The sequence below is a fragment of the Muntiacus reevesi genome, chromosome 10 (genome assembly GCF_963930625.1).
Source record: "Muntiacus reevesi chromosome 10, mMunRee1.1, whole genome shotgun sequence".
In the NCBI taxonomy this organism is placed as follows: domain Eukaryota; kingdom Metazoa; phylum Chordata; class Mammalia; order Artiodactyla; family Cervidae; genus Muntiacus; species Muntiacus reevesi.
Window position 1 is genome coordinate 27,845,619 of NC_089258.1, and position 25,581 is coordinate 27,871,199.

The 25,581-nt window shown below is 41.8% G+C and overlaps 1 protein-coding gene across 7 annotated transcripts in view; it reads left to right on the plus strand.

Moving 5' to 3' along the window:
* The window catches only part of ZNF462 (zinc finger protein 462), a 151,058-nt gene extending 127,883 nt beyond the window's left edge, over window positions 1-23,175 (plus strand). For all 7 annotated transcript variants that reach the window (XM_065946671.1, XM_065946677.1, XM_065946678.1 and 4 more), the window contains exons 11-13: window positions 14,429-14,561; window positions 18,813-18,936; window positions 20,350-23,175. In XM_065946671.1, coding sequence (XP_065802743.1) covers window positions 14,429-14,561; window positions 18,813-18,936; window positions 20,350-20,557 — 465 coding nt within the window. In that variant the 3' untranslated portion in view covers window positions 20,558-23,175. The remainder of the gene's footprint in view (window positions 1-14,428; window positions 14,562-18,812; window positions 18,937-20,349) is intronic.
* Window positions 23,176-25,581: the final 2,406 nt, after the last annotated feature.

Consider the following 25,581-nt stretch of genomic DNA (forward strand, 5'->3'; position numbering starts at 1 on the left):
ATTAAGTCTCAACTAGCTAGTTGCTAAATAAATCAATAAGTGAAATCACTTTTCAGATGAGGAATTTTAAGTATCCTGTTTGTCCAAATAAGCAGAACATGGCAGCAGCAGCATCTTGGCCTCTGGATTTTGAGTTCTGGAGACTGGCAGCAGCTCAGTTGGCCGACAACAAAGTTCTTTGACTTTAACGATGCCTTTCACTTGGCTTTCTTGAGTGCTTGTGACTGGGGTTGTGCTGAGATTCTCAAAATGATTGATTTCGTCTGGACTTTTGCTAAGTTGGGTCTGGCAGCAGCGTGTTTTCTGTTCTAACTCGGTGATCGCAAAAGAAAGTAGGTACTCTCCTTGACTCCTGTGCCCCATCCCCTTCCAGTCCTTTACCAGCCTTTATTCTTACTGTCCTTAGAATGGTTTTTACTTTTGAAGGAAATATTCTCAAAAGATTCTTCCTGCTTCATCCCATCAAACTTTGGAATGAACATTGTTGTCACAGTACTTTTTTCTCCCTTATTCTTCTGTTCAGCCAGTGTCCCATGGATAATTTTCACATGTTTTGTAAGCAGTTTTGCATTTCAGCAGATGATCTGCATTTGAATGGGGAAAGATGGAGCTGTGTCACCTGAAGGTGTGAGTTCTAACCTGGCCTATCACTTAACTTGTTTTATGTTCTGTTTTCCTCATCTACAAACATGGAAGATGACACATACCTTGCAGAATGATCATAAGGGTTAAGTGATATATGTAAAAATGACTGGATTAATTTCTAGCATATAATTATTTGGTAAGCATTAGAACAAAATCTTTTAGGGAAATGTCCAGTTTTATTAGCAAGCAAATTTATACCTTGGCATACAATATTATGAAGTCCTTTATACTTTATGATTGCCTATGGGTTTTTATGCTTCTGGTAAATTCAGATAACGTGTGTTATGTGTCAACTAGATGACTGGCCTTATACTCTGCACTGAGCCTATAAAAGTAAATAAGAAATGGTTGCTACCCTGGAAGAGTTTATAAGCAAACAGGCGAGGTGAGCTTAAACAAAGAGTCACAACCAGCATGGTAAGTAATGGATAAAGCTATCTTTCAAATGGGAGGGGGCGGCATAGTTGCACAGCAGGCGTGGTGTCATGGCTTATCTTTCATAGAACCGTAATACGCTGGGCTGCATGTCTTCCCTAGAAGCTTTTCCAAGAGCTCTGATTGAAATGCTCATTGAGAATTCCTGACTTTTACCTGCGTCTTTGACCATCTCCCTGTAAAATTCATAGAGGCAACACTTTGCTGAACCTTTCTCCCACTGGTTCCTTTCCCTCATTCCCATTCCGACTTTCAGAGACAGGCAAAGAAGACCTGCTGGGGAAACCGACTAAGAGCATAAGTCAGGGGTGGGCAAACACTGCCCGTGGACCAGATCGGACCCACTGCCTATTTATATGGTCTGACAGCCAGGAACGGTTTTGACATGTTTTAATAGGTTGACAAAAATCAAAAGAGTAATATTTCGTGACATGTGAAATTATATGAAATTCAAATTTCAGTGTCCCTAAATATAGTTTCCTTGGAACACAGTCACGTGCATCCGTTTCCATATTGTCTGTGACTGCTTTCAAGATAGAGGATAATTGAGTAGTTGTGACAGACCTCGTGGTCCAGAAAACCTAAGAAAACTTGCTCAACTGGCCTTTCACAGAAAAAGTTTGCTGGCCTGGGCCATAAGTCCTTTAAAATCTTTATAGCTACATATTCTCAGTTTGTGACTGAGATGGGCATTTCTGATGTAAGAGGCAGTTTTTCCATGTTCTCTGCTGTCACTTCTTCTAGAAGTAAAAAGTTCACCCGGCCTTTCTCCTTAACATGAGCATGCGCTCTTAGGTGATGTGCACCTCCTGATCAGGTGTCTCTTTTGGAGTTTACAAGTGTTAAGTCACTAGGAGGGGGACTCTGGAAAGGTTAAGTAGGTTTTTCTTCATCATCATCTCCTCCACTTGATGTCTGCTAGGTCACCTGAAGAGGAGAGCGCCCAGTTTCATTCTTCCCTTTACAGGCAAGTTTATGTCAGTCTTTCCTGTAAAACTGGTTTGTCCCCCAGGACAGTATGAAAATGCATATGCAATTTGGTTATATTTGTAAATCACATAACACTCCTCTCCTCTTAGAAGTAAGAATGCTAATTCTTAGAAGAATTCTTAGAAGTAAGATTTAGTATGGAAATTCTTTCCTCTGCTAAGGACAGATCAAAACCGTTTTGCTGACTGGCTAAAGAGCAACTAACAAAAGGACGGACGTAGTGTTGCAGCTTGAGCATTCACCATGAGCGTGGAAGGGTGTGTAGTGTCCCCACTTCAGTGTGAAGGGGTACAGGTTTTGCTGCTCATTGGCACTTCATCTCACTTCCTTACACAGTTTTTACTGTGTTTTTACACAGTTCTGAGTGAGTAGTGTTCACAGGTGACTTTCGGTTCATGGACATTCACAAATAACTTTCATAGGATATGAGGATCTACATATAATTTTACTGTCTGAGTGATGATGTATCTGAACAGTCTACCCTTTAAAAGCGTGGATGGCTTCTTCTGCCTTCAGAAGGCTCCAAAGAGCCAGGTTCTAGAACACACACTCAGCCTCGCTGTCTTTCTCCCTCTGTTGTGGCCCTTTTGGGAAACAAGGTGATAAATTGCTTCTCATCTCCAGAGAAAAAACGTGAATGTCCCTCCATAGGTCTTCTGGCCCATTAAGAAGTTGGTCAGATACCCACCAATTTCTGGGTACAGAAACTAATGATCATGTACCAGTATGAACATTTTAGAAGCCAACTTAGAAATATATTGGAACTGTAATATAAGATCTATATATCATTTGACTTTGACCCTTAATTTCATGTCTGAGAATTTAGCTTATAAAATCTAAACATGAAAAAGGTTTGTATACTGTAAGTCTTATTACTATGTTTTTTTTAATTAATTTTTTTTCTAAAAATTTATATTGGAGTATAGTTGAATTACAATGTTGTATTAATTTCAGGTGTACCGCAAAGTAGCTCAGTTATATATATATATATATATATATATATATATCTCCTTTATTTTTCAGATTATTTGCCCATATAGGTTACTATAGAATATTACAGAATATCCCCTGTGATATACAGTAGGTCCTTATTAGTTATCTGTTTTATATATAGTAGTATGTATATGTCAATCCCAATCTCCCCTTTATCCCAACCCCTCTTCCTCCCCATAGCTTTAAGTTTGTCTTATACTTTATACATCTGTAACCCTGTTTCTGTTTTGTAAATACGTTCGTTTGTACCATTTTTTTTTTAGATTCCATATATAAGCGATACCGTATGATAAATGTCTTTGTCTGACTTACTTCACTGAGTGTGGTAATTTGTGGGTCCATCCATGTTGTTACAAATGTCATTTTCATTCATTTTTTTATGGCTAAGTAGTACATGGTGGTTTAGTTGCTAAGTCGTGTCTGACTCTTGCGACCCCATGGACTGTAGCCTGCCAGGCTCCTCTGTCCATGGGATTCTCCAGGCAAGAATACTAGAGTGGGTTGCTATTTCCTTCTCCAGGGGATCTTCCCAACCCAGGAATCGAACCTGGGTATCCATTACTGCAGGCAAATACTTTACCGACTGAGCTATGAGGGAAGCCCAAGTAGTATATGTGTACCACATATTCTGTATTCATTTCTCTGTCGATGGACATTGAGCCTGCTTCCATTTCTTGTTTATTGTGAACAGTGCTGCACTCAAAGTTGAGGTACATGTATCTTTTCAAATTATGATTTTCTTCAGATTTATGCCCAGGAGTGGGGTTGCTGAATCATATTTAGTTTTAAGGAACCTCTATACTGTTCTCTTCTGTTACGTCCATATCATTTAAAAGTATGAACATAACAGAAGCAGAAGATATTAAGAAATACACAGAAGAACTATACAAAAAGATCTTCATGACTCAGATAACCATGATGGTGTAATCACTTTCCTAGAACTAGACATCCTGGAATGCAAAGTCAAGTGGACCTCAGGAAGCATCACTATGAACAAAGCTAGTGGAGGTGGTGGAATTCCAGTTGGGCTATTTCAAATCCTAAAAGATGATGCTGTGAAAGTGCTGCACTCAATATGTCAGGAAATTTGGAAAACTCAGCAGTGGCCACAGGACTGGAAAAGGTCAGTTTTCATTCCAATCCCAAAGAAGGGCAGTGACAAAGAATGTTCAAACTATCATACAACAATTGCACTCTCACATGCTAGCAAAGTAACGCTCAAAATTCTCCAAGCCAGGCTTCAACAGTGCATGAACTATGAACTTCCAGGAGTTCAAGCTGGATATAGAAAAGACAGGGGAACCAGAGATCAAATTGCCAACATCCGTTGGATCATAGAAAAAGCAAGAGAGTTCCAGAAAAACATCTATTTCTGCTTTATTGACTATGCCAAAGCCTGTGACTGTGTAGATCACAACAAACTCTGGAAAATTCTTAAAGAGATGGGAATACTAGACCACCTTACCTGCCTCCTGAGAAATCTGTTTGCGGGTCAAGAAGCAATAGTTAGAACTGGACATGGAACAACAGACTGGTTCCAAATCGGGAAAGGAGTATCACCCTGCTTGTTTAACTTATATGCAGAGTGCATCATGTGAAATGCTGGGCTGGATGCCGTCTGGAATCAAGATTGCTGAGAGAAACATCAATAACCTCAGATATGCAGATGACACCACCCTTATGGCAGAAAGTGAAGAGGAACTGGAGAGTCTCTTGATGAAAGTAAAAGAGGAGAGTGAAAAAGCTGGCTTAAAACTCAGCATTCAAAAACTAAGATCATGGCATCTGGTCTCATCACTTCATGGCAAATAGATGGAGAAACACTGGAAATAGTGACAGACTTTATTTCCTTGGGCTCCAAAATCACTGCAGATAGTGAGTGCAGCCCTGAGATTAAAAGACACTTGCTCCTTGGAAGGAAAGCTATGATCAATCTAGACAGCATATTAAAAAGCAGAGACACTACTTTGCTGACAAAGGTCCATCTAGTCAAAGCTGTGGTTTTTCCAATAGTCATGTATGGATGTGAGAGTTGGACTATAAGAAAGCTGAACAGTGAAGAATTGATGCTTTTGAACTGTGGTGTTGGAGAAGACTCTTGAGTCCCTTGAACTACAAGGAGATCCAGCCAGTCCATCTGAAAGGAAATCAGTTCTGAATATTCATTGGAAAGACTGATGCTGAAGCTGAAGCTCCAATACTTTGACCACCTGATGCAAAGAACTGACTCATTGGCAAAGACCCTGATGCTGGGAAAGATAGACGGCAGGAGGAGAAGAGGACCACAGATGATGAGATGGGCATCGCTGACTCAATGAACATGAGTTTGAGCAAGCTCCAGGATTTGGTGATGGACAGGAGAGCCTAGTGTGCTGCAGTCCATGGGGTGGCAAAGAGTTGAACACGACTGAGCGACTGAACTGAACTGACTGATACTGTTCTCTATAATGGTTGTACCAATTTACATTCTCACCAACAGCGTAGGAAGTTTCCCTTTTCTCCACTCCTTCTCCAGCCTGTGTTGTTTATAGACAATTTTTGTGGGAGCCCACACCATGCAGCATGTGGGATCTTAGTTTCCCAACTAGAGATCGAACCTGTGCCCCCTACTGTGGAAACTTGGAGTCTTAACCACAGGACTGCCAGGGAAGTCCCAACTTAACCACAGGACTGCCAGGGAAGTCCCAACTTGTAGACTTTTTAATGATGACCTTTCTGACCAGTATGAAGTGATACACAACTGTTGTTACAATTTGCATTTCTCTAATAATTAGCAATGTTGAGCATCTTCTAATATATTTATTGGCCATCTGTCCTCCTTGGAGAAATGTCTATTTAGATCTTCTGTCCGTTAGGGTTTTTTGGTTTTTGATATTGAGCTGTATGAGCTGTTTATTTATCTATTTTAGGCATTAATCCCTCCTTGGTCACAACATTTTCAAATATTTTCTCCCATTCTGTGGGTTGTCTTTTTATTTCACTGATGTTTCCTTTGCTGTACAAAACATTTTGAGTTTCATTAGGTCCCATTTCTTTATTTTTTTTTTTTAATTTCCCTTACTCTAGGAAATGGATATAAAGATACTGCTGTGATTTATGTCAAAGAGTATTTTGCCTATTCTTTCCTCTTAGAGTTTTATAGTATCCAGTCTTATATTTAGGTTTTTAATCCATTTTGAGTTTATTTTTGTGTATCATGTTAGGGAATGTTCTAATTTCATTCTTTTCCCTGTAGCTGTCGTTTTCCCAATACTACTTATTGAGTCAGTTCAGTTCAGTCTCTCAGTCGTGTCCAACTCTTTACTATCCCATTGACTGCAAGCATACCAGGCTTCCTTGTCCATCACCAGCTGCCAGAGCTTGCTCAAACTCGAGTCCACTGAGTCGGTGACGCCATCCAACCATCTCATCCTCTGTCATCCCGTTCTGCTCCTGGCTTCTATCTTTCCCAGCAGCAGGGTCTTTCCTAGTGAGTCAGTTTTTCACATCAGGTGGCCAAAGTATTGGAGTTTCAGCTTCAGCATCAGTCCTTGCAATGAGTATTCTGGACTGATTTTCTATTTATTGCATTGACTGGTTTGATCTCCTTGCAGTCCAAGGGACTCTTCAAGAGTCTTCTCCAACACCACAGTTCAAAAGCATCAATTCTTCACCGTTCAGCTTTCTTTATAGTCCAGCTCTCACATCCATACATGACTATTGGAAAAACCATAGCTTTGACTAAATGGACGTTTGTCAACAAAGTAATGTCTCTTATTTTTAATACAGTGTCTTGGTTGGTCATAGCTTTACTTCCAAAGAGCTAGCATCTTTTAATTTTATGGTTGCACTCACCATCGGCAGTGATTTTGGAGCTCCCACCCCAAATAAAGTCTCTTACTGTTTCCGTTATTTCCCCATCTATTTGCCATGAAGTGATGGTACCAGATGCCATGAACTTAGTTTTCTGAATGTTGAGCTTTAAGTCAACTTTTTCACTCTCTTCTTTCACTTTCATCAAGAGGCTCTTCATTTCCTCTTCACTTTCTGTCCCAAGGGTGGTATTGTCTGCGTATCTGAGGTTATTGATATTTCTCCTGGCAGTCTTGATTCCAGCTTCTGCTTCATCCAGCCCAGCATTTCTCATGATATACTCTGCATATAAGTTAAATAATCAGGGTGATAATACATAACCTTGACGTACTCCTTTCCCTATTTGGAACCAGTCTGTTGTTCCATGTACTGTTCTTACTGTTGCTTCTTGACCTTCATACAGATTTCTCAGGAGGCAGGTAAATTTTCCAGTTTGTTGTGATCTACACAGTCAAAGGCTTTAGTGTAGTGAATAAAGCAGAAGTTCTTGCTTTTTCTTGTGGAACTCTCTTCCTTTTTCGATCATCCACCGGATGTGGGCAATTTGATCTCTGGTTCCTCTGCCTTTTCTAAATCCAGCTTGATTATGTGGAAGTTCACAGTTCATGTACTGTTGAAGCCTGGAGAATTTTGAGCGTTACTTTGCTAGCATGTGAGATGAGTGCAGTTGCTGTGTGATAGTTTGAACATCATTGCCTTTCTTTGGGATTGGAATAAAAACTGACCTTTTCCAGTCCTGTGACCACTGCTGAGTTTTCCAAATTTGCTGGCATATTGAGTGCAACACTTTCACAGCATCATCTTTTAGGATTTGAAATAGCTCAACTGGAATTCCATCACCTCCACAAGCTTTGTTCGTAATGATGCTTCCTAAGGCCCACCTGACTTCAGATTCCAGGATGTCCATTTCTAGGGAAGTGATCAAACCATCGTGGTTATCCGGGTCATGAAGATTTTTGTATAGTTCTTCTGTGTATTCTTGACACCTCTTCTTAATGTTGTTTGCTTCTGTTAGGTTCTTACCATTTCTGTCCTTTATTGTGCCCATCTTCGCGTGAAAAGTTCTCTTGGTATCACTGATTTTCTTAAAGAGATTTCTAGTCTTTCCCATTCTATTGTTCTCCTCTATTTCTTTGCATTGATCCCAAGGAAGGCTTTCTTATTTCTCCTTGCTATTCTTTGGAACTCTGCATTCAGATGGGTATATCTTTCCTTTCCTCCTTTGCCTTTCACTTCTCTTCTCAGCCATTTGTAAGGCCTCCTCAGACAGCCATTGTGCCTTTTTGCATTTCTTTTTCTTGGGAATGGTCTTGATCACTGTCCCCTGTACAGTGTTGCAAACCTCTGTCCATAGTTCTTCAGGCACTCTATCAGATCTAATCCTTTGAATCTATTTTTCACTTCCATTGTATAATTGTAAGGGATTTGATTTAGGTCATACCTGAATGCGCTAATGGTTTCCCTACTTTCTTCAATTTAAGTCTGAATTTGGCAATAAGGAGTTCATGATCTGAGCCACAGTAAGCTCCAGTCTTGTTTTTGCTGACTGTCTAGAGCTTCTCCATCTTTGGCTGCAAAGAATATAATCAGTCTGATTTCAGTATTGACCATCTGGTGATGTCCATGTGTAGAGTCTTCTCTTGTGTTGTTGGAAGAGGGTGTTTGCTGTGACCAGTGCATTCTCTTGGCAAAACTCTGTTAGCCTTTGCCCTGCTTCATTTGTATTCCAAGGCCAAATTTCCCTATTAATTCAAGTATCTCTTGACTTGCTACTTTTGCATTCCAGTCCCCTATAAAGAAAAGGACATCTTTTGGGGGGTGTTAGTTCTTGAAGGTCTTATAGGTCTTCATAGAACCATTCAACTTCAGCTTCTTCAGCATTACTGGTCGGGACATAGGCCTGGATTGCCGTGATATTGAATGGTTTTCCTTGGAAACAAACAGAGACCATTCTGTTGTTTTTGAGACTGCATACATGTACTGCATTTCAGACTCTTTTGTTGACTATGATGGCTACTCCATTTCTTCTAAGGGATTCCTGCCCACAGTAGTAGATATAATGGTCATCTGAGTTAAATCTGCCCATTCCAGTCCATTTTGGTTCACTGGTTCCTAAAATGCCAATGTCCACTCTTGCCATCTCCGGTTTGACCACTTCCAGTTTTCCTCGATTCATGGACCTAACATTCCAGGTTCCTGTACAATACTGTTCTTTACCGCATCAGACTTTACTTCCATCACCAGCCGCATCCACAACTGGGCACTGTTTTCACTTGGCTCTGTCGCTTCATTCTTTCTGGTGTTATTTCTCCACTCTTTTCCGGTAACACATTGGGCACCTACCAACCTGGGGAGTTCATCTTTCAGCGTCATATCTTTTTGCCTTTTCATACTTTTCTCAAGGCAAGAGTAGTGAATTGGTTTGCCATTGACCTCTACCAGTGGACCACATTTTGTCAGAACTCTCCACCGTGGTTTGTCCAAAGAAACTGTCTTTTCTCCGTTGTATGTTCTTGCCTCATTTATCATAGATTAATTGGCTGTAGGTACAAGAATTATTTCTGAGCTTTCTATCCTGTTCCCTTGATCTGTATTTCTATTTTTGTGCCACTGCCATACTGCTTTGACGTCTAACTTTGTAGTATAATTTGAAGTTAGGGAGCCTGACTCCTTCAGCTCCATTTTTCTTTCTCAGCATTGCTTAAGCTATTCAGGGTCTTTTGTGTTTCCATACAAGTTTTAACATTCTTTATTACAGTTCTGTGAAAAAAAATGCCATTGGTGATTTGCTAGGGATTGCACTTAATGTGTAGAATGCTTTGGGTGGTATAGTCGTTTTGACAATATTGATTCTTCCTATTCAAGAACATGGTATATCTTTCCATCTGTTTGTCTCATCTTCAGTTTCTTTCATTAGCATCTTATAATTTTCAGAGTACAGGTCTGTTGTCTCCTTAGGTAGGTTTATTCCTAGGTATCTTATTCTTTCTGATTTGATAATAAATGGAACTGTTTCCTTCATTTCTCCTCCTGATCTTCAACTGTTAGTATAAAACAGATTTCTGTGTATTAATTTTGTATTCTGCAATCTTACTGAAGTCATTGATGAACTCTAGTAGTTCTCTGGTGGCATCTTTAAGATATTCCATGTATTGTTATCATGTCAGCTACAAACAGTGACAGTTTTACTTCTTTTCTAATTTTGATTCCTTTTCCTTTTCTTTTCTGATTGCCATGGCTAAAACTAAACATGAAAGCATTTTAGGAAGGCTTATTACTGCACTTTTAATAGTGAAAAGCCAGAAATAACCAAAGATAAACTCACATGGGAAGAGTCAAGTAAACTATAATATATTCACTTGACAAAGTATTATATGGTGATTGGATGTATACATATATTAAATGTATACATATATTAAATAGATATATACAGAGATTGATATTTATGTCATACCAGGCATAAAAAAAGCAGTACTGTACATCATCTGTGAATAGAGAACAGAGATACAGAAATATAACAACTGCTTCACAGGTACTATGTATAGGTTGTTGGATTTTAAATGAGTTTTTTTTCTGTTGGATAATTTTTCATTGTATATTTTTATGGGAAAGAAAAATGTATTAAATGAAAACGCAGACACCTGGTAATTAGGAGGTGAGAACCGTCCCCACTTCAATCTGGACGCTGCTCTGGCCAGTGCAGATCTGGCTGCAGGGTGTCTGTCTTCATGGAGTTTGTTCTGTTGGGGAGGCGGCCCAGAAGATGTTAATTACTGAGTTTAGTTTTAATTGAAATATGGTTAATTTACAACACTGTGTTAGTTTCAGATGTACAGCAGCGTGATTCAGTTGCACATATATATATTCTTTTCTATCATAGGTTATTACAGGATACTGACTGCAGTTCCCTGGGCTGTGTAAAAGGGGAGGGCAGGGGAGGCTGCTGTGGAAGCCTCAAGCAAGGATATTTAACCAAGGAGAAATTGAGGGAAAGAACCCCAGATGCGGTGACACTGGAGCGAGACTGGTATGGTAGGCTGAGGAGCAGCCACCTGAGGGAGGCAGGCTGGACAGAGTTTCACACGGAGGTCACGGCCTGTGCAGAAAGAGGCCCGAAGTCAAGAGATTGGCCTGTTCCAGGAACCTCAATAAGTTCAGGATTGTGGGAGCAAAGGGGAGTCAGCTTAAGGGAGGGGGTGGGCCAGAATGTAAGAAGATAATCAGACACGTAAACCACGGGAAGAAATTGGGGTTTTATCCTCAGGGCAAGCAGAGACTGACAGGAGCAGATTTAATTTAAAAAAAAAAAACCCTCCATTCAGCCACACTGGACAGATAGATATAAGAGGTGGTGAGAACACACACAGGGAATCTGGCAGGAGGGAGGGAAGGGACAGAGGCTCAGAAATGCAGCCGGAAGGCTTCCTTTTGTATGAAGATGAATCCTGGATTGCTAGTTTGGAGATTAAAGGTATAGTAAGAACTCAACCATGTAAAGATGTTTTAATTTAAAATCTTCTAATTACATAGCAAAAAAAATTCATTTTTATTTTTAAACAAAGATTTTAGAAATCTTCAGGACAAATACGTCCTGGGTGAGCCCCTTGGGTGAATGTTAAACCATGAAAATGTCATGCACTCCTAAAATTGTGCAGAATCCAAAATGCTAACAGTTTTCCTGTAAGAGGAGAAGAAAGAGGAAGGCGGAAAAGAAAAAATAACATTTGGTTTGGTGACAGATCTCCTTCTGTCACTCCGAGTTCCTTGATCAGCACAGGGCCTGGCACACGGCAGGGCTGCTGGGAGTCCTGAATGAATGAATCAGTGAATGAATGAGCGCAAACTGCTGGATTAAAGAAGGCATTTGAGGATTGTTTTTTGACCTTTCTCAGTCTCATTATTTTTGTTTCCTGGCAATGCCCACCTCTCCTGCCCATTCCACATGCCTGTAGCTGACCTGGCTGAAGGTGGGGATAAAGTGATAGGGAAAGGCTGCCCCTTTAAGTACCGATCATTTCAAAATATTTTTTCTTTGCATAATTCAAAATTAGGCCAGTTGGAATCTTGCCTCCTTTTCCTGAAAAAAAAGAAAAAAGAAAACCTGGCAACCCAGAAAACTTTTATTCAGATATTTGTCATAAATGCTATTTGATTAAAATGTAGACGTTGTGGTGAAACATAACTTCATAAATATGCATTTATGATGCTTCTTATACACACTTCCAAAAGCCAAAATTGGAAAAGGCCACATTCCCAGAAAGGGAAAGGGAAACCACAATTTGGTGGGCTGTTGTGTTCTGGGTACTGTGCTGACCCCCTTTATCGATCAGACAAGGACACTGAGGCCGTGTGTGTTCAGAGTCCTTTGGTTCATGGCAAACCCTAAACTTGAACTCGGATCTGTCTGACTTCAAAGCTCCTGCTCCTTGTGCCCTCCCTTTTTGCTTCTTTGTTATAAAAATAAGTATTTTAAAAATCTATGTAAATCTGTAGGCATGAGGACAGTAGATAAAACCCTAATTAGGAAGGTAGGTTTAAGCAAAAATCCTTTGCTTGACTGGTACCGTGAACTCTTAGAGGGAAGGAAGAGAAAGAAAGATTCTAACTGGGCTTCCTCCTCTTCACCTTAGTCTCTTGTTCATGCGCTCAGTCGTGTCCGACTCTTTGCGACCCCATGAACTGCAGCATGCCAGGTTTCCCTGCCCTTTACCATCTCCTGGAGTCTGCTCAAACTCATGTCCGTTGAGTCAGTGATGCCGTCCAATCCTAATCTAATCATTTTTTAAACTTTTTTTCATGAGCAGACAGGAATTTGCCTTCGCTCGGGGTTTTGTGCTGTGATCATTGAAGACCTCTTTTCCACCTTCATGCTGAGCTGTTTTCCAAGTCAACTGATTTCATTCTTAACAGTTGTATCAATGGATTGTTTCGCTTTTTCTAAGAGAGCTTTTATCTTGAGTTTTCTTCCTTGTTTTCAATGCTGCCGACCCCCACCCCCCACCCCACGCGCACACACATGGTGCTGTGGGGACAAGTATTACACTTTCTCACAGGACAGTCTGCTGGCCCTGATACTCTGAGGCTCTCTGTCGCGCATTTGTCACAGTTGATGATGATGTTTCCATCTGCCAGGCATATGGAATTGGTGGTGCTCAGCACATCTTTGTTCCAGGCTGGTCCCAGGGAATATTTTGGAGTCGTCTTGTAAATTCTCCTTATCATTTCCTGCACCCTCATTATGCGCTATCTCTACTGTAGCAGCTATGGAAATCTGCCTTGGAGTCTAATTAATGAAGTCTGTCTTCCCTCTTCAACTCAAAACTCTGTACCTCTGGAGGCCAGAACTGGGTCTCGTTTATCTTCATGGTCCCCTCCCTTGGCCCCCACCAGGGAAAGCATGGAACCCGTCACCGTGCTGGTTTGAGTCATTTTGTTGGCTTGGCTCCTGTGCTGTCATTCTTGATCATTCTGTGCATGCAACTGAAGAAGTTCGGAAAACAGATTAATTGAAGAGGGGGCATTGTGTGCTCCCATTGTTATGAGAACCCCAAATAGAATATCCTCACGGAGTTTTTCTCTTGGATGATATTTTTGAAGCCAGTTTAGAGTCCCACATTATTCTAACCACGTTTTATATAAACACAAATCAGCCGCAGTTAACACTTTCAAAGGGTGTTTAGGGATTTGTCATCTAGATTTTTCTCAGATGATCCCAGCTGTGATGAACAGGCTGTGGTCAGCTTCAGAAACAGTAGTAACACTAAACAGTAACACAACTGTCTGACACCTAAACTGGAGTTAGGAATTGAGCAACTGTCATTGGTCAAAGCTGGGACAGCCCCACCGCCCTCCAGGGTATATAGGCTGTGGTGGAAATGTGACTCTTCTAGTTTTCAAGATTTTTAGAGCCACTTTCCCTCCAGATATATTTGAAATGTGGACTTCCCTAGTGGCTCAGATGGTAAAGAATCTGCCTGCCAGTGCAGGAGACACAGGTTCAATTCCTGGGTCAGGAAGATCTCCTGGGGGAGAAGATGGCAACCCACTCCAGTATTTTGACCTGGAGAATTCCATGGACAGAGGAGCCTGGCAGGCTACAGTTCATGGGGTCACAAAGAGTCGGACACGACTGAGTGACTAACACACACACACACACACACATATGAAAGGTATACCTTTGAATTTAACTCGAAAAATGTTTATTGGACATCTACTCTACACCCCTGGCCTCATGAGACTTGATTTTCTGCTAACTACAGCTCACATTTCTAACTAAATTTGGTAAGGAAGGTCCAATATTGAGAGTTCCAGTGAAAATGAATGTGGGAGCAGAAGACAGATGCGCCTATAAGAGGGTCAAAATGAAGAAAAGGACCACTTAGGCACTGGTGTAATTTGGTCCTGGTTCTAAAAACACACCCATAGGAAAATGACATTGGACGGCTCTGTCATCCAGGGAGAATGGCGTTCAGTTGTGGTTTGTGATTCCAGTGTTTGTTTGGGTCTTTTTCAGGTAAGCCGAAATTTTGAGCTGGTTGGACGGGTTAACTTGGATCAGCTGGAACAGATGAAGGAGAAGATGGAGAGTTCCAGCAGTGATGATGAAGACAAGGAAGAAGAAATGAACAGCAAGGCTGATGACAGAGGTTGGTCCCGTCCCTGCCCCCTGAGCCCCAGATGGCATCCAGCCTGGCCGTAGGGAGACAGAAGGGAGGCAGAAGGTTGTTGGAGGAGGAACAGAAGGAATGATCCTTCTTCGTTAAGTAGCAGAACAGACTGGCTGCAACACGTCAGGGGCCATGTCTTTGTAAACTATTACCAGCTAGAGAAACTCCAAGGAAAACAGACGTTTTCTCTTTAACTGTAGATATACATTTGTTAAAAAATACATGGCGATGATTTGTTTTTATTCAGGAAAACTGTTATCTGGGGAATCTGCAGAGTAAGGACAGACAGCAAGATGGATGGCCCTGTAAAAGCTATCGAGGAATGTAAATGAATTTCCAGTTGAATGCTTATTTAAAATTGCTGCTGCTGGGGTGTATTTTGCTGGGGATGGGGGGAGGGAACCGCAGAGGGCTTAAGCCTGAGGTCCAAACCCCTTCATGTGTCCTTCTGCATGACCCTCCTCTTAAACCCCTGGCTTACTGCTTTTGCTTTGTAAAGAGAGAGGGGAGACCAGTGGCATTTGACTCTCTTTACAGGGGATAGTAGGCAAAGTTTTGAGGGACATTTGTACTATTTTTCAACTTTCTGTGATTCCAAAATTATTTTCAAAATGAAGTTTTTTGAAGTATATTTAGTTGTAGACCTACATTTACATGATCCAGAGCTGGTATTCTGTATTGTTCGACATAGAATATTGTGGAAAACCCAACATTCTATGTAAAGAATATAGGTTGGGATATCTTACTGTAGTTATTGGCAGACTTATCAAAAGCACATGGATAACCTAAACCTGAGAAATAAGTATGATGCCATCCCATTGGTGAGGAGAATGGTGTTAGTTGCCACTGGGGAACATCATTATGGGCCAAGCCCAGTGTCAACTGGTTTCTATTTAATCTTATATACTGTTAGAGGGCTTTGCAGTTGGTCTCTATGGATTTGGCTCCCAGTTCTGCTGCTTTTTAGTTATATGGCTTTGGGTAAATTATTTTATCTCCTGCGCATTCATCATTCTAATAATAACAACTTCCTAGGGTCACTTCCTTAGGGTCGCGTAAATCTTAAATGAGATAGCACACAAACATTATTAGTCCAGTTCCTGGAACACAGTAACCACTTAATAATAATGATAAAACCTGCAGTGTAGATGTCATTATTGGCATTTTACAAGTAGGGAAATAAAAGCCCAGAATATTTAAGAGCATGTTCAAAGTTAAAACGAAAACACTGGAGGTTGGGTTTAAGTCTTCTGGCTCCAAAGGCAAAACATCTTTACATACTGTACCACTTCCCCTACCCTTTGTGGATGTTCTTCGTTGATGGGAACCTGGCCCTGAATTCTGTCAATTCAGTAGTCTTTGGGGCCTCATTGTAAGGCATCCTTTTGTGGAATTTCTTGGTTTTTCTTGCTTAATCAGTCTGCCAGCCCAGAAAGCCAACTTGGTGGTCATTTTCTTTCAAGATTCTCCCTCTTTTTCTTGATTTTTCCTGACTTCCACCCCATCCTTCTGTTTTTTATCTCTACTATAGCAGGAGACCACAGCTAAGTGATGATCCAGTATGGCTTCTGAACCCCCGTGCCTGTGGTCAGTGGATAAATAGAGCATCCGCACCATGTAGACTGATCACCCTTGTAAAGTTACGACTTTTATTAGTAGGGGGCATAGTGATCTATTTCTTACAATGGCTGTGATTCAAGAAGCATGGGTTTTAAATTTTCTCTTCCTTCTTTCTTAAAAAGCATTTCACAACTGTGTCCTTAGCGATGAATTCTTTAACGTCGTCTGTGCACTGTTACCAGAGTTCTCTCAGAGAGGATGCATGTGGGCTCACAGTCTCCTGTCTTCACGGTGCTCTGTGCCCTACCATTCCTCCCCCAGGAAATGAATTATTCCTCATTGGAGACCATGACTTTTTAATCTCTAGAACCAAGCATACTTGCTTTTACAGGTTATAAGCATTGCAGAGGCAGGAAACCCTGTTAGTCCTCCCCTCCCCTGTGCTACCTCCACAATAATAGCATAGACGATGAGAAGGAAGGGAGGGCAGATAGATGTGCAAGGCGCCAGCCACGTTTCCTTGACTGCCCAGCCCAGCCACCCCCTCGAATGGGCACTGTGGCATCAGGCCAGCTCACTTTGCCTGAGAAGAACTTCACGGTGTCTGATCGCTTCTCCCTAGAAAGCGCAGCCTCCACATTCATGAGCCTTAACCGCATGGAGAGAAAAGACTTGGGGGTGGAGAAGCCTGTGTTCCTCTCTCAGAGGGCGGGGGATTTACTTGAGTAACTTCCAGTCATGTTAATGGGGAAAACCTTCCCGTCCCCCTCGTCGATTCTTGAAAGAACAGCCTCCTTTGTCTCATCGCCTTGGAATCAATTTTCCACCATCTAGGTGTATTCTTGCCAACAAGAAGAAACGGCACACAGTAGCCTTGGGGTGTTTTTGCCAGACGTTCTGTCTTCCAGGAGTAGAGAGAGCGGGAGGTGGCGTTAGCACAGCTCTGGGGCTAATGGAAGCCATTTGATGTGTGACAGGTAATGATTGGCCTCCTCCTTTGAGGATGAAACAGCATGAGCCGTTGGAAAGAATAGATGGTTGGTTTCATGTTTCCTCAGGGTAAGCGAGTGAGTGTGCCAGGAGCAGGCCCCCTTGTTGGCAGCAGAGACCCTCGTCAGGCGCTCCGTTCAGGGGGCTCACATCCTTGGAGCTATCCCGGTCCCAACGTGCCTTCCCAACGTGAGAAGCTGGGAGACGCCTGACCATGGGCACCCGGCAGGTCCCGCCTCAGAAGGCAGCCCGGAGGGACTTTGAAAGGGAGGAATCCAGGCATGAAGAAATCAAAATGCGCCCAAGCAGTGTCCTCCCCACCCCCTCTCATTATGCAGTTGGGAGGAGTCAGGAAGGCATTCTGTTGATTTCTTGCCCAAGATAATCCCTGCTAAGGAATTAATGCGCAGAGCAGATGGTGCTGTCTCATTTCCAATGAAAAGAATCAAGGAAGATAGTCTGTGCAATTATTTTTAATGGCTTGTGTGGTGATCTTCTTAATTTGTGAGAAAATGTTTCATCTTTTGTTAGAACTGGCCCCGTTCACAGTGCTTTTTGTGCTACGGATGAAGGCAGCTCAGAGACACCTAGCCTGTTAACATCATCCTGAGCATTTTTTTTTTTAAATCAGATGTAGTATTTCAACCAGGAGACATCTTCCTGTAACATCTCGTGAGTCCAGGCACACGGTGATCAGAGGGGCAGAGATGATCAGCGTTTGTCTGTGGGCTGTCCTCACTCTCCAGCGTGGCTGCAGAGCCGTCTAGGTCCTGCTGTTTATTACCCACGTGAAGATCTGGCCCTCTGTGCTATAATGAAAGACATATGGGCTTGGGACCCAGGATGACACAAAGGCCATATAAGCTCTCGTCTTTGAGTTTGCCAGGAGGCGTGGCCTCCGAACAATTAGCCAGTCAGTCCCCATTTAGCAGGCCCTTCACATGCTCCCAGGGCCATGGAGGAAGTAAAGCGATAGTCAGCACTTGATTACAACAGACCTGTCCAGAAAGGCGTCTGCACATCCCCACGTTCAAGAATACACCGATGGAGGGCAGCCAGCCAGAACCCCAGACTAGCCGAGGACATGCTTTCACGTTCCCGTCTCCCCGTCGTCCGGGATTCGCGTTCCTGCTCGGTTCTCTGCTTTTTGGGTCTCATTCCGTGCTCGCAGCCACCCTGGGAGGTGTCAATTAAGATATCCATGGCAGAGGACCACAGGTTTTAGCCCTCAGCTTTCCCTGGAACATGTGGAAACCTTGAGGTCTTCCTATAACATAACCTGGCCTTGGTGCTTTCAGAAGCCTGTGTTCTTGTTAGTGAGTGGAGAAAAACTGTTAAATAGGAAATGAAGAGGTGCTAAACTATGAGGCACCGATAGAGAGGAACACCACAGGAGGGAGAGATTTGATAGAAAAAAATGCTCAGACGCCTTTGTAATGAACAGAAAGGGTTCTTAAGACAAACTCGGGTTATTTGTGACAGAAACAGTTGGGAGGTGAAGAGAAGTGGGGATGCCTAGGGCCTGGGAACAGTTCTCCAGAGTTTCAAGAAACAATCCTTTGGTGAAGGCCAGCGGGAGAAAGAGTAAGGAATCTGGAAATGGGAGGAGGCTCCTAATGAATATTGACTTCTCTTCTGCCCCTCCAGCTCACAGGTAACACGCCTGCTTTCTCCTCACAGATCTCTTGCGATTTTCTGACCGTGGGGCTGCTATCAACACTGAGAAGCGTTTTCCGTGTGAATTTTGCGGACGGGCGTTTTCCCAGGGCTCTGAGTGGGAAAGGCACGTGCTGAGACACGGCATGTAAGTCCCGTGAAGGCCTTCGCTCATCGTGCGAGGTGGCGGTGGCTCCTGACAATACGTAGACCCCTCTGTGTCACACTCCCGGGCCCGGGAGGAGAGGCAGTTTGTCACGAACTGGGTTTCTCCCTTTCCGCTGGTTTTTAAAATGGTCACCCAGACACGAGTCACAGGAGGAGAGATCGTCTTTACGAATGACAGATCCCGCTCAAGCCCTCGTGTAGAAGTAGAGCACTCTCTCCAGCCCGTGTCCCTTCAGCTTTCGTTAGCATGACGTTCTCTGTAGAGCGTGGACCGGGGTCCAGAGATCTGGCTTCTGTTCCTGCCTCTGTGATGACTCACTCCCCGAGTGGCCTTGAACCTTCCCACGCACCTCTTGGTGCCTTCAATGCTCTGCCTCGGGGACAGAGCCCGCTTCTGCCTGCCTCCCAGGTAGGTAGGAGCACGCCTGCAGAACACTCCTACGACCCTTGAACACAAGTGTCCCCTAGACAAGGAACTTACAGCCCGGCAGACGCTGGGATAGCCTAGGAGCTGGTCCCTTAAGCAGAAAATGCCCAGAAAATAGGTAGTATCTAAACCTCAGAGAATGTAACTCAGCTTCCCAGAATATAACTAGGATGAGACATGGGTCTCATCTTCAGGTTCTTGCTTTTTGTAATGTAACTCAGCTTCCCAGAATATAACTAGGATGAGACATGGGTCTCATCTTCAGGTTCTTGCTTTTTGTTCGTTTCTATGATTTGTCTGTGGGTTTCTCTGTTAACTCTTTAATACCCAAGTTGCACTTTTAGTCCTGATAGGTATAGCAAATCTGTATTTTCTAGGTTCCTCTGATGGATCTGAGGATAAGACATTTCTTACTATAACCACTTATGACTGTATTGTTCCCAGTAGAAGAGGGAATGTAAGATCATTATGTTGCTCTAGAAACAAAGAATGATGTATTCAAAACATAGTATAATAATGGATAGGGCTTCCCTGCTGGCTCAGATGTGAAAGAATCCTCCGTCTGCAATGCAGGAGACCCAGGTTTGATCCCTGGGTTGAGAACATCCCCTGGAGAAAGAAATGGCTCCCCAGTCCAATATTCTTGCCTGGAGAATGCCATGGACAGAGGAGCCTGGCAAGCTACAGTCCACGAGGTCACAGAGAGTCAGACACGACTAAGCGACCAACGTTTTCACTTTCTTTTCATTTTTATAGGTTCAGATTTTTAATAAGATATCAGAAATATATGAGCTAAGTATAACAGGTAGCAAGGATAAATCACTCACAGTCCAGTCAGTAATTTGTCTGTGGCACTTATAAGACCCCCAAGACCTTTTTAGGATCAGAGACATAAGGAGGTGAATTTTTTTTTAACTAGAGAAAAATACATATACTCACCTGTCACTCCCATGAATGTGTTCCCAGGGCATTGAATGACACCAAGCAGGTGAGCCGAGAAGAAATCCACCTGAAGGGTAACATGGAGGACAGTATTAAGATGCCCTCTATAGAGGAAAAGGAAGATGATGAAGCAATCGGGATAGACTTTTCCCTAAAGAACGAACCAGTAGCCATCTGTGTCGTAGCTGCTGACAAATCTCTCCTGGAGAATGCGGAGGCCAAAAAAGAATAAGCGTTTGGTGAAATTCTTAATCACCCCTTACTTGAACCGTGATAAAAAAGAAAAGTGGGAGGGCCAGCTTGGGCTGAGAAGGGGGGGACAGAAAAAAGAAGACAGAACAAAGCTGCTTTTTAGGACTGAACAATCTATTTTCAAAGCACTGGTACCTGTGTGAGTGAGTATGTAAATTAAAGTTATTTAAATGGTTGGATTATGTGGCTCCTTTTCCATCACTACGTCTTTCCTTCCGGATCTTCATCGTGGAAGTTTCGTTTGTTGCGGAAGCAACGGAAGCACCTCCCTTGCACACCTGTGCACTATGGTGGTCTTGGACCGTATGTGGAAAGAGAAGCTCCGTGACAGTAGAAGACTTCTCTTAGGGGAACAACTTTTTGACGCACAACTTTTGGTGCGTTTTTCTAGTTTTAATACCTTAAGCTTTTTCAAGACCTAACTGCAGCCGCTTTGGGAAAAAACAAACAGAAAAAAAAAAAAACAAAAAAACAAACAAAAAAACCCAGAAAACAAAAAAAAAACTGCTTTGCATAAAACAGTCACCTGTTTCCTAGTACCTCAAACTTAACCAAGGGAATTCTCTGCATTTGTCAGTACTACCTGTCGTCATTGTGGTTAAATGTAGAGAGAACTGCTGGGCAAGATGGTGAATGGAGAAAAAAAAAAAAGAGTTTTAAAGAAAGGAACACAAATTGTGCTTAAAATCCCCACGTGGGTTTTATTTCTTAAAATACTGTGATTTTTTTAATTATTTTAGTAAAAAACAAGACAAAAAAAAAGAAACAGACTTTAATTATTAGATAAATGTTTGTGAATTGTCATCCTTTATTCCAGGTAAGCTGTTTATTAGTGTTCAACTATAATTTAGAATTTGGTAGATTTCATGTGAGCTAATTTTAAGGTGACTTTGGAGTTTTGTTTGCCACATGTTTATTTTCTATCAGTTTGAGTGTTACAAACACAGCACAATTCAGTTTTTCATATAAATTGTTTTTTGTGTGTGTGTTGTTATTGTTGTTTTGATTTGGGGGCAAGGGAGATTTAGTTTTTTGTGAATAGGAATGTTTTTATTTTAAACATGGAAATAACAAAGAAGTTAACTTTTTTTTTTTAATTTAACTAAAGAACCAAACTTTTCGGCACCTCTATGCAGCTTGTGGGCCAGACGAGGAAGTCCTCTTCACCCTTTTGTTGCTGTCAAATTTACACATTATCCGTCTCACACAAATAATCTCTGTTAGGATGGGCTGGCTTTTGTGTGTGATTTCTAAATCTGTGTTCTGATTTTGTTTGCATTGTGGGGTTTTTTTTTTGAGGGAGGGGGGAGGATTCTCATTTATTTTTCGGGACAAGGGGATGTGCTCAAATCCCATCCCTTTGGTGAGAGTGTTCAAGAAATACTTATATCCTACAAGGAGCCTGGAGAACTACTTTTTTTTTTTTTTTAATCTAGCTGCCAGCTGCTCTGTTTCCCCATATTAGCTTTTTCAGGAGGGAGCAGCTTAGACGAAATCTAAGTCTACATTTATAATACGTTCTGATTGTGAACAAAGGGTTTCGTTCCAAAAAAGTAGAACTTTCCTTGAATCCTAGGTTTTAGAAGCCTGTGTGTGAGAGAGCTTGGATGTGTGTGTGGATGTGTGTGTGTGTGCGCGCGCGCGAGTCCTTTGGTTTTCATGTTTTGTTTTTTTTTGTTTTTGTTTTTTTTTTTAACTTGGAAGGGTTGGGGGAGGGGGGAGAAAGGGAAGGGAATTGCTGAGATGACAGTGTCCCACACAGCTTCAAATAAAATCCATGGAAAGATATTGCATTTGTGGAATAAGTGCTTACTTGAAAAGCATGTTGTTCTTTTATTTTCTTGCTGTTAAGAATTTTTATTTGTGGGTGTTTGTTTTAAGTTTTTTTTTTTTTAGGGATGGGGGCCATCATGTGGAAACTAGAATATGGGGAAAGTGTGAACTATCTAGACAAAGATTCATTTTGTGTCCATATTTGTTTTTAATTGGCCTCATTTCAAATGTGCTAAACAGTTCCATACCTGGATTGGGTGTTTGTAATGATTACCAAAAAAGAAAAGAAAAAAAAAAAGAAGAAAAAAGGAAAGAAAAAAGGAAAAAAAGAAAATAATTGTGACATGCTTTTATCACTACTTTATTTTTCAAATAACATGTAAATATTGTAATCCATTGGATTTTGTTTTGCTAACCTGTTAATAAAAATATGGGACCATTATCCTTTTAACAAGGCTAGAATGTCATTTTTTTTTCTTTTTTCAAACATATACCTGATATTTTGTGGCCGCACATTTTGGATGCATTATTATAATTCTGTTGACTGTAATGACATAGAATTTACAACTTTTTTTTGTTTAATTTATACAGAGGACATTTTTTTTTCAGAGCTTGAGAGAAGAAAATAAATAGGAAAATGATAACCTGTTGACTCCAATAATCAGTGTTTCCCAAAACTTGATAAAAGATAGGGAGATCCTGAGTTCTTGAAGCCAAGGGTTTAAAAAAAACAACAGAAAACACACAAGTAGGTTATTCAAGTTGTTTGCAACATACATTTTGTAATGAAATGTGAGAAATTAATAAAGAATTTTTTTCACATGTGTCTATGTGCATCTGTTGTAAATCATTTACAGATATGACTACACATATGAAATGTAGAAATTATATAGCGTTGCCTTTTCAATACATGTGCCTGAAAGCTGTTTCAAACCATTGAATCTAAACCATTGTGAAAAGCAAAGGTGACTTTAAGGTGAGGTATGAGCTGGGGTTTTTCAATGTTAACATTTCTGCATCAGGTATTTATAACCAACTGGGGGAATTTTATGAAGGGAATGTTTTCTGTCAAAAATGGGAATCCGGGACTTCCCTGGCAGTCCAGTGATAGACTCCAAGCTCCCAATGCAGGGGGTGTGGGCGCATGAGTTTAATCCCTGATTGGGGAGCTAAGAGCCCACAGACTGCACGGTATGGCCAAAAAAAAAAAAAAAAAATGTGTGAATCAAAGTGGTGTATGAACCTTCAGAAAGACGAAATGCCAGTGACTGAACATCATCTGGGGACCCTGAACCTGTGAGCACAGTTGTTTTCATCTAACTGCAAGTCACAACCATTGCCACGAACTATCTTACTATGCATCCCGCACCAGTAATTATCATCATTAACTTATTCTTTGAGCTACCCTGTTATAAATCAAAGGGAAAATTAATAGTCATGAAACCTAGAAGAGTAAATTAAAATCAACAGCACTGATTTCTAATCGCAAAGCTGTTGTGCACGGTCTGCCTTCATCAGTGTTAAGAATGGCTTGCATCCAGAGCCCATTGTAAACATTTGATTTTCACCCTTCCTTCTTTATCATCTTCACAAAGGAAAGATTTTAGGATACTTACAAGAGTGCATAAAACCCAATTAGAGAAAACAAAGTTAGGTAAATCAAGATCCACAGGGGAAATGACTGAATAGCAAAACCATAGTAGAGAATTGGCAAAATGCACTCCATGAAACCATACATATGCTACGTACTTGGCTGTAGGCTTCCTGGGAGGCATGGCATAAAAGGCTAATCCAGAAGTACTGTTTTAGTAACTTATTTTGAATGTTCAAGAAACTTTCAACCTTTTCTAGGATTTCAGGTAAAGAAGTTTCTTCTGTGTGTTTTCCTACAGGAGAGAAAGTGATGTAATGGACTTGTTCATTGTAAAACATAGCTATTCCTTTAGTGAAAGTGAAAGTTGCATTGGACTCTTTGTGACCCCACAGACTGTATAGTCCATGGAATTCTCCAGGCCAGAATACTGAAGTGGGTAGCCTTTCCCTTCTCCAGGGGATCTTCCCAACCCAGGGATCAAACCCAGGCTCCCACATTGCAGGCGGATTCTTTACCAGCTGAGCCACAAGGGAAGCTCAAGAAGACTGGAGTGGGTAGCCTATCCCTTCTCCAGGGGATCTTCCTGACCTAGGAATCAACCCGGGGTCGCCTGCATTGCAGGCAGATTCTTTACCATCTGAGCTATGAGGGAAGCCCATTCGTGGCCTCCATCAAATATTTAATGAACATTGTTTTTATTAAGTTCATGCCTAATCCATACTCCCACTCAGTTTTATGTAGAGGAAGTGGAATATACTGATAAATTAATCATGATAGGGCTTGTAACAAGACAACTGCTTAGCTCTATAGAGCTAGTCAGTTAGTTAAGTTAGTTCTTAACACAAATTTCCAGTGAGGGTCAGTGGGAATGTCTTTCCATCTAGTGGCTCAGGAATCCTAGCTCTTCCATCTGATGTTGCTGCCATCTCAACCCATGAATCCTGGAGTCATTGCTAAGAGCTTGGATGTGGTCTACCCACTCAAATGTCTCATCCAGGCAGTAGCACACACTTCCAGTCTTGCTTCCTGGGCTAGACCTGGTCATACAACAAACCCCACCTACCCAAAGGGGCTAGAAAGTGTGTGGTTTGTCTACCAACGTGCCCAGGAAAGACTCAAGCTGACAACCTCTCCAGTAATCAGGAACTTAACAGAAGTGTTCCTTTGGAAACAGAAGGGAAGATAGACACCTATCTATTTATTGAATAGGAAGCACAGAATGGGGACTTCCCTGGTTGTCCAGTGGCCAAGACTCCATGCTCCCAAGGCAGGGGGCCCCGGGTTTGCTCCCTGGTCAGGGAACTAGATCCCACATGCTGCTAAAGTTTCTGTGCCATAACTAAGACCAACGGTGGTCAAATATTTTTAAAAAAAAGGAAAGCATGGAATGTTGGTCCCATGCGCTTCAATATTTTTGAGCACATGTTTGGTGCTAGCCACTGGGTAACAACAAACAAAACAGACGTGGCACTTGGCTTCCAAGAGCTCACAAACGGTGAGGACAGAGATGCAATGTGAGAGAAGTGCCTACCCCTGAAGGTGTTAGGACTTGCAAGACTGTCAGGCTCCTGTTGGGAAGGCTTTGCACCCAGCTCTGTGGCTGCTGGCAACTTAAGGGAAAGATAACCTTGACTGAA